Here is a 14,833-nt window from a genome sequence, read left to right as displayed (position 1 = left end):
TTGGTGTGTTCTTGGCATTCACCCAGCGCATACCGTGGAGCCTGATTCCGTGGTATGAGGGGCCAAAGGTCACCGCTGGACGAGATTGTTCCTAATAAATCCCCGCAGGCGGGCATGCGGGCGCGGCCACGTCCAGAGCCTATCGGACAAACAATGGCGTTTATCAATGACGAGAATGCTCGTGTTTGAGCTGTCATTTTAGAATGCAGAATGGAGCGACATACTTTTTTGTATTAGGCTATTTGTCAATAAAAAAAAATACGTTTTATCCTTTTATCCAATGGAAGGTAGTCAAAATAGAAACGGTGGATTAGGCTACACCAGTTCAGTGGATTCTGTTTAGGAATATTGTATGTAGCTGCTGCTGGTCTACATAACAATGTATAGAATAACATGAATGTTTTGTAGCCTAGCCTAGGTCTTTACCTCATTTATATTTCAAGGCAATTATGAACAACAATTCTGGACACATTTAACTTAGTTTATATTGAGCCTCAATATATCTTCCTTCCTACTCAATAGATCTTCCTACCTATAACCTTAAGTCATCTGGCATAAGTGATTCCAAACATCACAGGGCAGCTTAGTGTGATTTGATGTAGGACTATCTCTCTGTGCAATATCATCATTTTTTTCTGTAAATTCTATAGCCTATATGTTACGATGTCAATGACAAACATTGACAATTGTTGCCGACTATTTTTGGTAAATACAATGATTTAGCCTAAATAAATAAAATGGTTGATCGCAGCCCTGTTATATAGAATTTCAGCTATAATCAAGATAAACATAGACTCATCGACCGTGGCGCTTCAAGAGAGGAGAAATACTTGAGAAATCACTATAATAATTTCAGTTGCTATAAGTTGGACATTTAAATCAGTTGTTGAACAGCTGTTCTGAAGCTATAGTTTAAAATAAGCGAGTCCTCTCATTCGTGTAAAAGGATTAGAAATGCACTAGAGGAATTTAAACTATAAATTCAGAAAGGTAAAATGTGGACCGTACGAGAACAATAGTCTATACCTTCAACAATTCTTCAATAATATGAATAATAATTATAAGTAATTAGAATAAAAACATGGACTACTAAGCCTATAGATTGGTATGTTAGCCTTTAGTTTATGCCTGTTTGGGGTTGTTGTGAAATCAGTCTTTTAACCCCGAAGGAGGTCACTCGGGGCCAATCCGCTTCAGAGGTATTCAGAAACGGGATTGTTCGGAGAAGACCCGAGGCAGCCCTTTTTTCCACGGCTGTAACTTTCATAAGCAACACTTTTGCTGAAGGACTGCTTATGAACTGATTAGGCTTATAGTTTATAGTAGTAAAATGTTTGTAAATTATTAGCCTATGGGTGATCCTGTTATTGTATTCATTGCCAATATAAATAGGCTACATGCAGCTGTATAAATACAAAGACCTGAAACTTAATGATAAAAAGGTATAAATTGAATATGAATGCAGGTATATACTTAGGCTAATTAAACCTAATTATACTTAAAGGCCCAGTGCAGTCAAACACGTGATTTATCCTTTGTTCTATATACATTTCCACACTATGAAGTTGGAATAATACTGTGGAATTGGGAAAATTACGATAATTTCCTTTTAGTGTAAGAGCTATTTGAAAAAACACCTGACATTTCAACCTGTTTTGGTGGGATTGAGTTTTGGCCTTTAAATTGGTTAATATACCAATAAGAAATAGAGTTACAAAACTCTCTGCCAATAACAAATCGTTTTTTAGTTTTCCTCTCACCACTCAGAGACAGTCCTAGACAAATTCTTACTTGAGAAACTGCTCTTGCTAAGGAGCTATTTTTTGTAATTTTTTTTTGACCATGTTGATTGAAAACAATCACAGTAAAGTACTTCATTCTTACCCAGAAATGATTTGATATTGAGATTATAAGGGCTGCATTGGGCAGTCTTAGCATATCCTCATAAATGTTAACTCGTTTTATGGGATCTCTCAGTACCTGGATATATGTATAGCCGAAGCTTTAAGAGATTAGTGCAGAATAGGCCTACAGCAGTTTTATGCGGATTGTGTGCTGAATCATGAGGCTGACGTTTTGCATGGAGTTTAGGCTTAACACATTTGCATTTTCAAATGTCCATGTCCTGACCTACACAAACATGCACTTGTAATAAAGCAGTGGCTTCTTGACTTGACATTATATTTTCATTTATTTTCCTTGGGGGTCTGTTCTTCATAGTTTTGTTCTTCATATATAGGCCTAATTATTTTACAAGGTCCGTTCTATCAAACAGTATACACTTCAAATATAGGCCTACGGGTATACATCTATTTAAAGATTGAATATAGGCAAATCTGCAGCTCAGTCTAGACTATTTTCCTGACTTGTTCCTTGTCTCCGCATAAGAAGCTTTAAAATCGCGCTGGGCTCCATGACCAGGCTCAAACCCTCTGCCAGGCGGTTACCCCCTCGACCAACGAGCCCCATATGCAGCCACGCTCCCTCGCGATCAGGAAAAGGCCCTCCTTGCAACCTGTCGAGGATATTGCTGAAGGCTTGGGGTGCTTCTGAAACCAACATGATTTCACAAATGTCTTTGGATCACGTCATTTTAACCAGACGAATACAGGCGCCTTTGAAATATGCCCTAGATAAGTTGGCTTCATGAACTCATTGGCTGCAATATGCGAGCAAGCGTTCAGCTTCACGCTGGAGGCCTTTTGTGTCTTTTGATGCATGCATCCATGCGTTGTTATATAATTTGAAATATGTTACATAATTTGGACTACTTCTCATGACATTATTCTCTCCAATTTTGTTCGAGGCCTGTTTGTATTGGACTGAAATAGCTCATTATAAAGCCTTCATTGAAATCACATTAAGAGCTATGGTTATTTCCAACATAACTGTGAACAGGCTATATATTTTAAAATGTGACTAAAGAAAACTAATATTACCTCCGCACGTTTATCCTTTAAAATTAGGCCTAGTGAATGTAAAATGAGATACAATAGGCCTATGTTCATTGAATATGTTGTCATTATATTAACAGTGCATCACTGGCAAAATAAGGAAAATAGTCAGGTTCACTTGCAGTTTGAACCAGGCGTTTCAGCCTTCACCTGGGATTACAGTATGCCCTTGGCGTTTCAGCCTTCACCTGGGATTACAGTATGCCCTTGGCGTTTCAGCCTTCACCTGGGATTACAGTATGCCCTTGGCGTTTCAGCCTTCACCTGGGATTACAGTATGCCCTTGGCGTTTCAGCCTTCACCTGGGATTACAGTATGCCCTTGGCGTTTCAGCCTTCACCTGGGATTACAGTATGCCCTTGGCGTTTCAGCCTTCACCTGGGATTACAGTATGCCCTTGGCGTTTCAGCCTTCACCTGGGATTACAGTATGCCCTTGGCGTTTCAGCCTTCACCTGGGATTACAGTATGCCCTTGGCGTTTCGGCCTTCACCTGGGATTGATTATAGAATACACTATTCTATAGGCCTGTCATAAACCCATTAATGGATACTTCTCAAGCTTTCTCTAACCAAAATAAATGTAGCTACGCCGCGGTGGAGAGGTTAAGGTTTACCGCAGAAGGAGGAGGATGATCAGGCAACCATGTTTACTGGATTGTGGACTAGGCTATGGGAAAAGAAATAAGCATATTTTATGCTTGCTGCAGTGATGGCACACTATGGTATTTCACCTAACATATATGGGAGTTTTTTCAAATTGGATTTGTTTTCAAATTCATTGTTGGTCTCTCTCGCCACAGCAGAAATGTGTACAGGGTAGACAGTCTTTCAGCTCTCACAGTCTCATCTGTTTCTCGAAATTCAAATTTAGGATCGGCTTAAAACAAAATCTCAGAAACAAAAACAACTTTATATCGTTTGAGTCGAACAATCAAACGTTGGCTGTTGAGGCGGACGTTAACCCAATCCACCACCCCGTTCACACAACAAAATAGAAAACCTACTTCAAACTAATAGCCCTCACTTTTGCCTCTAGTGGCTGGTTTTTACATCATCTCCTTATGTCCTCAGACATGGATGGACGTCGAATACTGATTTGTCTCACGGGTGACCTTGCTGGGCAGTCCACAGCATCTCTCTGGCCTCAGATGAACGACATGATGCAGCTCTATGGAATCACACAATAGAAATATTGTGTGCTGTAACATGTCACTGACAACTTTAAGAATAGTATGACAGTATAAGCAAATATATACTCAATAACTCCTCTACTCAATAACTCCTTCTACGGGAGAACTGTGAAATGTGAGGAGTCAAGGGTTGATTTTTCAACAAAGTGCCAAAGAAAAACTTTTATTACACTATAGTAATTAAAGTGAATAATGGGATTAAATAAAAATTAATGCAAAAGTCTTCAAAAATCAGAATGAGGCGTGCTTCCATCTGGGACGCATTGTGTCCTGCACAATAAACCACAAACACATTTCCACGCCACTAACTTTTCTAAGTTTTCTGCTTAAAGTTGAAATTGCATTAAAAAAAGGCTAGATATTTACTTTCCTCTTCAGCTCTCATTTACTCACGACCAACATCAACAGAAGAATAACTTTTAACTTAATAACAGAAAATTGCTGAAAATATAAACCATTCACCAATTTTGCGAAAAGGGATAACATTAATTTCTACATTAGTTTAGGTATAGACACATACTTTGGAGAATTACTTCAATTGGAGATTTAAATCACGAGTTGCCTAAAAATAAAAAATTATGCCCATGTTTCGTCTTCCATCTTCGCCTCCACTGCAGGGTTGCATGCAGGCTTCAGGCAGTCAGTCTCATATGTAAGCGAATAGGAGATGTGCTGTTATGATCACACCTCTGTTATCATGGCTGCTAACTCTGCTGTTCTGTCAATGGAGACCAACCAGTGTGTTTACATAAGTCAGCGTTGTAAAACAGACACCCGTCGGTTAAGTAAATAACGACCATTGTCAGTGAGACAATAAAAGCTATGGGTATTTCACTTATACGGTCTTTGAATTATACGGACTGAAGTGAAAACGTTTGTTCTGAGAGAGGTTGAGTTTCTATCGGTGCAATGATGGTCCGTGGTGTAGCGGTTTAGCCTATACATTCGTCTGGTTCAACGGGGCAGGCTGGTACAAATGCCAGGGTCCTCGAGCTTTCGCTTATACAGGAGGTTATATAGGTCACACACACACACACACACACACACACACACACACACACACACACACACACACACACACACACACACACACACACACACACACACACACACACACACACACACACACACACACACACACAACTCTATATAGTACGTATTTAAAATACTAGCTCATTATAATATGAGCGTGAGTGTAATTAAAAAATCATATCCCTCACCTCCAGAAGACTCTCCAAGCCGTTACGGTAGCAGAGTTGAAATGCAGGGTAACGGGTCGCCACTATAGAGCTATGGATGTGAAGAGGTTAACTGCATTTTCACTGGTTTTCACCTACATAGGGTGCACTCTCCAATAATGTGTAGGTTTTTTAGAAGTTGAAGTACGGGCTTCAGCATCATCATGAGTGGCATTGTTGGATTTGTATAGTGACTAAAGCAGCAGTGCTATTTCTTTTTTGCTATAGCAACATGATTTGGTGATTTCAATAGCTCAATATCTATTCATTTGAAAATAATGATACTTTTAATAATATAATTATTTCAATTGTTGAGCGAATCAAATTCGTCGATGGAATTACCATGATTCAGTAGTTCGGTTATTTGATTCAGGCGTTGGTGTAACACCCTGCATGACCAAATCAGTTGTGGTCTGCTGTACATGGTCAACTAGGGCCTAGTGCTGTACGATCACATAGTCCTACTTTGGTCTGGCTGCATTTACCTATGGAAAATAATGAAATAGGCCTAATAGAGGTGTTGAAAGTAAGCCTAGGCCTATTACTATTCCAAAGACTATTGGTAATTTGGACAAAGGTGATTTCTGGTATTCATAATGTGTAGGATCAGACTTTATCAGACTGCATGGGACGGGTTAACACCGGCAGCATTTGCCTATTGATTACAGTCAGTGTGGTCCAAAGTTATTTATGATCGCCTAACACGAAATCTCCCGGAAATCTCCCATTGAAATAAATTTAGAATTTTACAATAAGATCGAGATACTTAAATGTGTGTCAATGTTTTGTTTATTTTATCGTTATTTAACAGACAAGTCAGTTAAGAACAAAGTCTTATTTACAATGAGAGCCTTCCCCGGCCAAACTCGGACGATGCTGGGTCACATGTGCGCTGCGCCGCCCAATCACGGCCGGATGTGATACAGCCTGGATTCGACCCATGTACTGTAATGACCCCTATTGCACTGAAATGCAGTGTCTTAGACGGCTGCGCCACTCGGGAGTATTGGTGAAGTATTTATAGACAATATTATATAGCCTATACCAATGTGGAGCGATGTAGAGGGTTCGAGGGTTATGCCTCACACTATGGCTGTTCGAACCCGCGACTATGTGCCTCAGAAACAGTTCCCATGATTTGCATGTTCATTTCAAAATTCGACGCTGTAACCTGGATTCGAACCTCTTGCATTGAGACGCAGTGTGAAAAAACACTAGGCCACTGGGAATTAGCCGCAGCCGGATTTATTTTATATCAAAGTTTTTTTGTGAGTTGTAATTGACACAATTGTTTCCCACAAGCACCAATGAAAACTAGCCTATATATAGGTTCAAATGTATTTTACTGAAGCTAGTAACTTGTGTGTGTGTGTTTTCTATCGGCCCTATACAAACTTGAAATATAAATCATTAGCCAAATTAATTATATTATTTATTTGTTCATTAATTCGTATAAGTATTTTGTATTATGGGATTTTGAATAGTCTTTTCAATTACCTTTTGAGAGGAAATGAATGACAGGCAACAACATATATATTTATTTTTGTTGTTGTACAGTTGAGAGATTTAATAATAGAGTAGTGACAACTTTGATCGGTCTTTCGTATTTAATTGTCTGATAGCTCAGTGCGTTCTGCTGACCCTGATTCAGGCTGTGTCCTTCAGCGTCAATCTTTTAACTTGTTTTTCTAAACAAGCACAGCCGGGAGAATACTGTATTGAGTGCTTTGGATGCAATAACTGTCCACGCAGCGATGGCGCAAGATAGAATAGTCAACGCCTTTTGTAAATTGCTTGTTTTTTCTTGATTCAACTAGTGGTTTAACTATTTTAATCCCTCTCTGCCTATCTCTTGTTATTGTATAGAAGTTACAGTCTATTGGTTCGCAATCCGCATTGGAATTTATCTCCAATAGTCGTCTGTTGCTGCCTACTGCCTCACCTCCACCCGAAGGTTACCGAGGGGCCTCCAGGCAGATAGGCCTGGCCTAGGTTAGACTGCCCTCTACCCCGGGGTCCACCCATCAACCTCCTGGTTTACCATACCATAAAATCCCATTAATCAAAACCGCAGCAGAGAAACAAACATGGCGGATGAGATGTTGTCGGTTGTGAATGGGTACTATGCACTACGAGTCGATCATATATTCCTGTGGATATCAATGGTGAAACCCTTCGTACGGCCTTAATGGTAAACAAAATCAAAAGGTTTGTGTATAGAAGTGCGTGTACTACTAGAAGTTTGTACTGACTTGGCCTATATGTTCACTAGGCCAATATGTCCATATTACGTAGAAGTAGGCCTATAGTGTGTATCAAACATGGCAGTGTAATATATCTGTGGGTCTTAGTTACATTTCAGTAATGGATAGTAAAAGTTGTCCCTTGCACCAATATTTCCTAATCCAAAATACACTCTGAGTTACACATTTTTCCAAAGAACCAATTCTCTTCCAATATGGTATCCTCTTGGTGAGGTTTCAGTCTATGTAGGCATACAGTGTAATACCAATATGAATGAAGTGTGTGATTGTTCAACTCACAACAGAGAGTATGCAGCGTCACTCACACTCAGATGTCTTTAATGAGTCATTCATAACTCGGAAGAAAGGGAAAGTGCTTCAGAAATCCAACATTCAAGGTTTTCATTTCGAGTGCATTATCCTAAACAACAATGATATACAAAACCCAGTAATTCACAAAAATAAATATTCCGTTTTTTATATAAACAGCCAGTGACTTCAAATGTCATGTCAAAACCCTGACCTCAATCAAGTATTGTATCAAAAAGCTAAAATAAGGTTTGGAGCTGAGAGGAAAAGCGAGAGTGGGAACGAGAGGGAGAACGAGAAAGAGCCCTGTGCCTCGAGCTGCAACACCATGCAATTATTTACATTGATAGCGTCACTGTCAGAGCTCTTTTAGTCTTCCCTAAACGCCTCTACCACCATCTCCTTGCCCGGGTGATGTTCTCTGTGATCGGCGTGAGAATTGGCGAGTACCTACAACGGGAAGTGTGTGTGTGTATGTGTGTGTGTCCTCTCTAAACGCTGGGCTGTATATCCCTCCTCTGACGCGGGGATTACGCGGTGGAAGCTTCCCTCGTGCAACATATGAATTCCATCCCTCCCCTCCCCATAACTCCCTCTAGGTTGCAGAGAGATTACGTCATTTTCAAATGGAGATTAAAATGGCTGTGTTTAGTTTGGAGGCAAATGTGCCATTTTTAAGTGCTTCTCTACCTTCGCTACAAGGGAAGTGCGCACTATGGTATGGGAAGCCTACAGGCTTGGGGTGGTAGAGGTGCATGTCACACACAGATCAATCTATACAAACTCTGAGCATTGTGTGAAACGGCGCTTTTTTTCTCCCTTAACTACAATCACCAATCGAATGGGCTTTTGTTTCTGTCTTTGCTGATGTTGATGTGAGAATCCTGACATTATCAGGCATGTTGTTTGTGGTTATGTGCCAGGCTGGCCCGGACTCTCTTTGTCACAGGGAAAAAAACGCATTCTTAGCCACAACTTCACCAAATCAACATTTTACGTTGGTGGAAAAAGATCGATATTTAGGTGCAACTTCAGTTAAATTTGACTGAATTGTATTTTTATTTTTTTTGGTCTATTCTTAGTTTATTAATTAGCAATATAAGGATCAATGGAAAAAGTTTGACATATAGGCCTATACATTCATCACGCGTCCATATGTAAAGGCTAGATTTATACATGTTTATGTGGCAACATTAGAAAATATTTTTCTGACTTGATTCATGTGAGAAAACAGCGTAGAGACTATATCAGTTGAAGTGGAGACATGGAGAAGGACATGGCCTTTTGTGGAAAACAGAGTGCAATGCTTTCATAACAAAGGGACACAATCAGCTTTGTGTTTGGGCCTACATTCTCGACTGACTGTATAGTCTATTTTAATAATTTTGTATGACTGGAGATGTTCCCAGGTCAATTCAGCACCGTGGGCTTCCCAGCAGAATTTAACAGGTAATTATGCATTTACCCCCGGGCTAATAGCTAACTATTCCACAGCAACGTGCTGTGCTGAGCATTTTATTCATTCTTGCAGATGTAAGGATACAATAAACAACTGATAAACTGCTCTAATACCATGTTGACCCAAATAGAAAATAATTCAACCTCATGTGAATGGCCACAAATAAACAATTATACATTTTAGATGAAATATTTAAATGGACACCTTATCTTACATTTATTTTATTTGAACTTATCTCACAATGTAGGCTATCCTACAATCATCAAGCGGAAATGGGACCCTAGAGTGTGTCAAAGTGCAAAGCATGTAGGCCTACCACTTGTGCTTTCATGTGTTGTTTCTAAATTAAATTACATTAGGCTCGGTGTGTTGTAAGACATCGTTTTGGTGTGTTTGGGTTTCTGTTTAAGTGTGACGCAAACCCCAAACTGGTATTAAGCCAGCGTCTTGGACAGGAGTGTAATTCTCACTGTTTTTCTCGTACTTTTTTCGTGTAGGACATTGCGAATGTTTTAATTGACAAATAAATGTGTAATATAAAGGAACATGTCCCACCAAAATGCTAAAAAAGGCAAGGCTGTCCAGGACGTGTGATTTTTCACTGAAAGGCTTGATCTGTGTCAGGCCTGGGCAGTCTCTCTGTGTGATTGTCTTTACATAAGGCCTGCAGTGTTTTGGGGCCTTTATGGGTGCTGGCGGCTGTCTGACTACAGCCAACATAAGTTTACCAGGAAATACTCTCATAAATACAAAGAACGCTGGAAACCATATCACAAACACGGAAAATCTGCAAGCACCAGCCAGACCAGAGTAATGGTAATTTCCCTCACAATTCTTCCTAATTCAATATAGCCTGTCCAAAGAACATTATGAATTTGGACTTGCTTGGATAAATTAATTGACATTTGAAATCGAATTCAAAAACAGTTATCTGAATTAGATAACATTTAGATCAAATTTACCCAAACTCTGGCAAGCATAAAATAAAAATTGAAATGAGGGTTTCTACAAGTTTTTACAAATCCTATAGTGAAAAAAACAACCACGGATCATAACAGGACTAATGTGACAGACAATAGTAGTAGCCCTAACCATGTTACCAAAGGAAAACCCGGAATCTGTTGATTAAATCCAATTTTACCCAAGTTAAAGCTGATGTTAGAAAAAATACAGTAAAGAAGACCAACATATAGGAGTGCTGTGATTTGTATGAGAGGGAGTCTCCCCCTCTCTTTCTCTCACCACAAAGGGAGTAGGCCTACAGCACAACAAAATGTTTACTTCACTGAAACCCTGGTACAATCCAACCGCTCGAGCGTCAAGGCGAAGAGAAAATAGATCCGAGAGAAAGTCACGTAAACCCATTTTGCCAAACCATGTAGCCTATTGCTTATGGTAGATAGCTTGTTTAGAGTTAGTTAGCCAGAATACATCCACGAGGAGGGATCGTCCAGTGGCATGGGTAGAGCATCTCAAATATGGTCCGCGCGATATGGAGAATAGTAGTGTATATAACTGATCTATAATTCCACAACGAGGAACGTTTTAAATCCACTACATCATATAAAGGATACAATTTAAATAACAACAACGGAAGGACGCAAGCCATTAGAGCCTCCCATTCAGTTTAAGACTCAAGTTGTAGTCAACGTAGGTTTCCATCCAGGTGTTTTTTCTTTCTCTTGTTTTTGTCAAAGAAAAAAGCGTGAACATTTCCTGATTCTCTGAGCGGGTGGGGGAGGGACAGGCAGACCGCCAGGCTGCCATCGCCACACGGGGTGAGAGCGAGGGGGAGGTCGGGGTCCCCCCAGAGAGTTCAGAGAGTAAGCAGGGCTTAAATCCCCGTCGCTGCCTACTAACAGGGACGGAGGAGCGGGGAAATTCGCCATGAAGCTGAAAGGCCTCTTCAGAGGGGCTGCTACATTACTGGACGCGCGTTTTCGTTTAGTCGCCCCTGTTAGATCCTCAGTATTTCCCTCACAAATCTCAGCTTTGCCCACGGGACGAGAAGACAAAGTCCTGTCAACTTTAGACACGTTCTGTTTCTGCTGCACTCTTGAAATTCCAGGCTTCTTCCCCAGCACCAGACTCCTGTAGTTTTTCCTGACCCCAGCTCCGTTATTATACTCCCCTTCCTCGGGACAAGGGGTGTCTTGAGTGCTCCCGCATTCATGCAAGCCGGAGGAGGACTTGGGAGCACCAGCAGAACTTTCAATGGCTTTGGTCTCGTTGTTGAAACAGCCAGCAGCTTGTTTGATGTCGCCGCCGTAGTATTGGCCATTGTTGATATCCGCCTCGTCTCCTAAGCATTGGAAACCAGAGGCTTGGCTATAGTATTCGTATTCATCATAGCTCTCCTCCACTTTTATTTTCACATTCTGCAGGTTGAAGGGGGGAGTCTTGACCGCCCTGCTGCGCTCGGGGAGGGGACCCGCGGCCACTGATAGCTCCTCCGGCTCGGTCTTAATGGTTTTGAGAAGAAAGGGCAGTTTCAGGTTGGGGCTGATTCTCACCTCACTTTTTAGATTTGTAGCTAATGAAAGCTTGTTGTTTTTAGGCTTGGGGTACTTTGTGTCTTTGTCAGGCGCGGAATGTGAGCTCAGGACTGGGGGGCATTTGTTTGCGTGTCCCGTTGGAAGAACCGCTTTTATTCCGTTGGGGTTAGGTGAGGGGCTCAGTGCGTACAATTTTCTGGACACAGGCTCGGTTCGCTTTATTTCTCGTTGGGTCTGGACCTGGGACTCGGGAACCTTCCTGTCTCTCCTCTTCGTGAAATAACTCCCCCGGGTGACAGGCGAGCTGAACCTGTGTGTGTGTGTGTCCTGCTTGGCCTCCCTGGCTGTAAAGTCATATTTCGGTTGTTTCTTCGGAATGTCATAGTCCACCTGGCTGGTTCCAAACTGGCCCACCGGTTTAGATGGCTGCTGCTGGTGGCTGTAGTGGAAGGTAGGCTGCAGGAGCAAAGGTGCGTTAGTGTGCGAGATAGTTCTACTGTTGGATAGAGTTCTAGAGTTCGACTGATTTCTAGTGCTGGAGAGAGTTGTGGAGAGAGATTGGGCATTAGGCAGAGTTCTAGTGGTGATATTTTTGGCGGTGTTGAGAGAGGGGAACCGGGCCCTCCTGAAGCGGATAGACTGGACAGACACTTGGCTGGACACAGAGCTGCTATCAGACTGAGATGAACTCTCCTCATCAGAACTGCCCTCAGAGCTCTCCAATGGGCTCTCCTCTTCATCCTCCTCGTCAGAGGTCCCAGAGTTGCTGCTGGTCGATAAACTGGAGCCGATGTCGGAGTCGTTGTTGAGGCGCTCTGAGTAGCAACTGGACTCCGTGTCACTGCTGTAGCTCTCCGGGAACCCCCCCACATGTTGATGCGGGTGACGATGATGGTGATCGTGGTGGTCGAGGTAAAACTCGTGTCCAATGTCAAAATGGCTCAGAGTTGTCCGGTTGTGGTTGTAGTGTGTTTTGGGCTTTCTGCAGCACTTGGGCTGCACGAGGAGCACCGGGTGGTGTGTGTGAGAGTAAGTGTGTGAGTGTGTGTGTCTGCTCCTGCTCCATGACTGCCTCGCGCCGCTGCTGCCCATATTCCTGCCGCCACCCCCCTCGCGCCTCCTCTTCCTTTTGTGAAGTAGGTCGCCGGTTGCAGATAGCCTGGACTGAGCAGCAATGGCGGACTGAAACAACACTGGTTGCCGGCTCACCACGCTCCGGAAAAACGAGTGTCCCTGGCTAAACGCGACACAATTGCTCGGTATTTGACCAGTTTCATAGTTTTTAAAGGGTTTACATGATGATTTGGTTACAGAGGAGTAATCCCGATCGAGGGATTTATTGTAAATTTGAGGTAGATTGGAGTCGGGGCGCAAGGTTGGTTGTTCTCTCCTGCCGGCTTTGTTTTTGAGGGACATAGTCTGTGGAACGCTGTGCAAACTTAACCAAACTTTCTCCCTCCATAACCCGGCAGGGTGCGTGTCTGCGTTGAGCTTGCCTTCGCCCACACCCTCCGGTAAACTGGCTTTCTTTGCTTTTCTTTTGTTGGATTTTAACACGCGCTCCGTTTTGCAGGAGAAATAAAGCGCCTCTACGTCCTCCCGTGATATCAGAGTACATTTAGCCGCGTGGAAAGCAATAGAATTGATTGCTTTGAGCTTTCTTAACTCCTCCAAATCACAGTGGTGTTTTTTAACGTTCAGGTGATCCATGCGTTTGTGCACGGTGGTTCGGGGAATATTTTTCAGCAGGTCGGTGAAGACCTGGGAGAGGGCGAACATTTGTTTTCCTTTTATCAGCAGGTATCCCAGCCTCACTCCCTGCATTTCCTCAAACCCAAACTTCAGGTCTCCCATGTTGCTTTTCACTCTCTATTGTAATAATCTCAGCATTTAACTCGGTCAGTTGTATTCATGCAGCCACGAAAATAAAGGAATAAACTCCTGTTTTGAGCTCAATGCATTCTGACTCGCCGGCCGCTGCTGATGCGTCCTAGTAGGCTACCTCCAAGCTGCGTCATGATCAAGCAAACTTTGAGATGCCGAGTTAAATGGAGTGGTATCGGATGGGTTCACAGCATCAGTCCCCGGGCCCTGCCACGGACCAGGCATGGTGGAGGAATGCGAGGGATTACCGCCAGGCCGGCTGCTGGCTGTCTGCTATCCCCTGTCTCTCCTCCTCTCCTGCTCACTCCCTCTGACCGGCAGCACGACAGGAAGGTGTATACCACTGCCACAACGAGAGGATAAAAAAGAGAGAGGGGTAGGGAGAGAGCTACACAGAGAGAGAGAGTGAGAGAGCTACACAGAGAGAGGGAGGGAGAGAGAGAGGGGGTGGGGAGGGAGGGATGGATGGAAGGAGAGAGAGAGAGAATAAGAGCCAAAATGCAGCTGCTCTCCTGGATTCGGGGTTAGCCACAAATAAAATGACAGAGGGGAAGTGCACGAGCCCGGAGACACCTTCATCAATTAATGTCCTCAGACTCAAAGCTTATTGGACGCCGCTGACAGGTGATGCAATAAAAATGGATATTCCACCCCCTGACACCCCCCTCTCAAACCCCCCGTTGATTACCATACTATTGTACCTTCACCTCCGTTTTTAAGTATGCTAAATAATTCCGCTATGACAAGTTCATATTTCAATATTGTTTTTTAACAGATGAAGTGGTATAGCTGAACTTGCTGAAATGGGCAAGTCGTCTTCTATATCCTGCTAGTAGGCTATTTATGGCGTTATGCCTATATCGCTGTCAGTCAAACAACGTGGGATTATTGAGAGCACAAATATAATTTCAAAGAAATATAGGCCAATAGATGGCATATAATTTTCATGGTTAAATTCAGACGTCTGTCAATCTGTTTTAACCCCCTTGCTAATTCTATTGGGAAGGTTTGTTGTAACATTCTTTCAAATGGACTCAGACAAAGAGATTTACATTTTTCA

At 42.4% G+C, this 14,833-nt stretch overlaps 1 protein-coding gene across 1 annotated transcript; it reads right to left on the bottom strand.

Moving 5' to 3' along the window:
- Positions 1 to 7,948: 7,948 nt before the first annotated feature.
- Positions 7,949 to 14,458, bottom strand: skida1 (SKI/DACH domain containing 1). The gene has a single exon (XM_064949328.1). The coding sequence runs from the start codon at positions 13,741 to 13,743 to the stop codon at positions 11,086 to 11,088; it is 2,658 nt and encodes an 885-aa protein (XP_064805400.1). The 5' UTR covers positions 13,744 to 14,458; the 3' UTR covers positions 7,949 to 11,085.
- Positions 14,459 to 14,833: the final 375 nt, after the last annotated feature.

Source organism: Oncorhynchus masou, chromosome 30 (genome assembly GCF_036934945.1).
Source record: "Oncorhynchus masou masou isolate Uvic2021 chromosome 30, UVic_Omas_1.1, whole genome shotgun sequence".
Classification (NCBI taxonomy): Eukaryota; Metazoa; Chordata; class Actinopteri; order Salmoniformes; family Salmonidae; genus Oncorhynchus; species Oncorhynchus masou.
The sequence above is the reverse complement of the archived record's forward strand: the minus strand, read 5'-3'. Positions and strand labels throughout refer to the sequence as shown.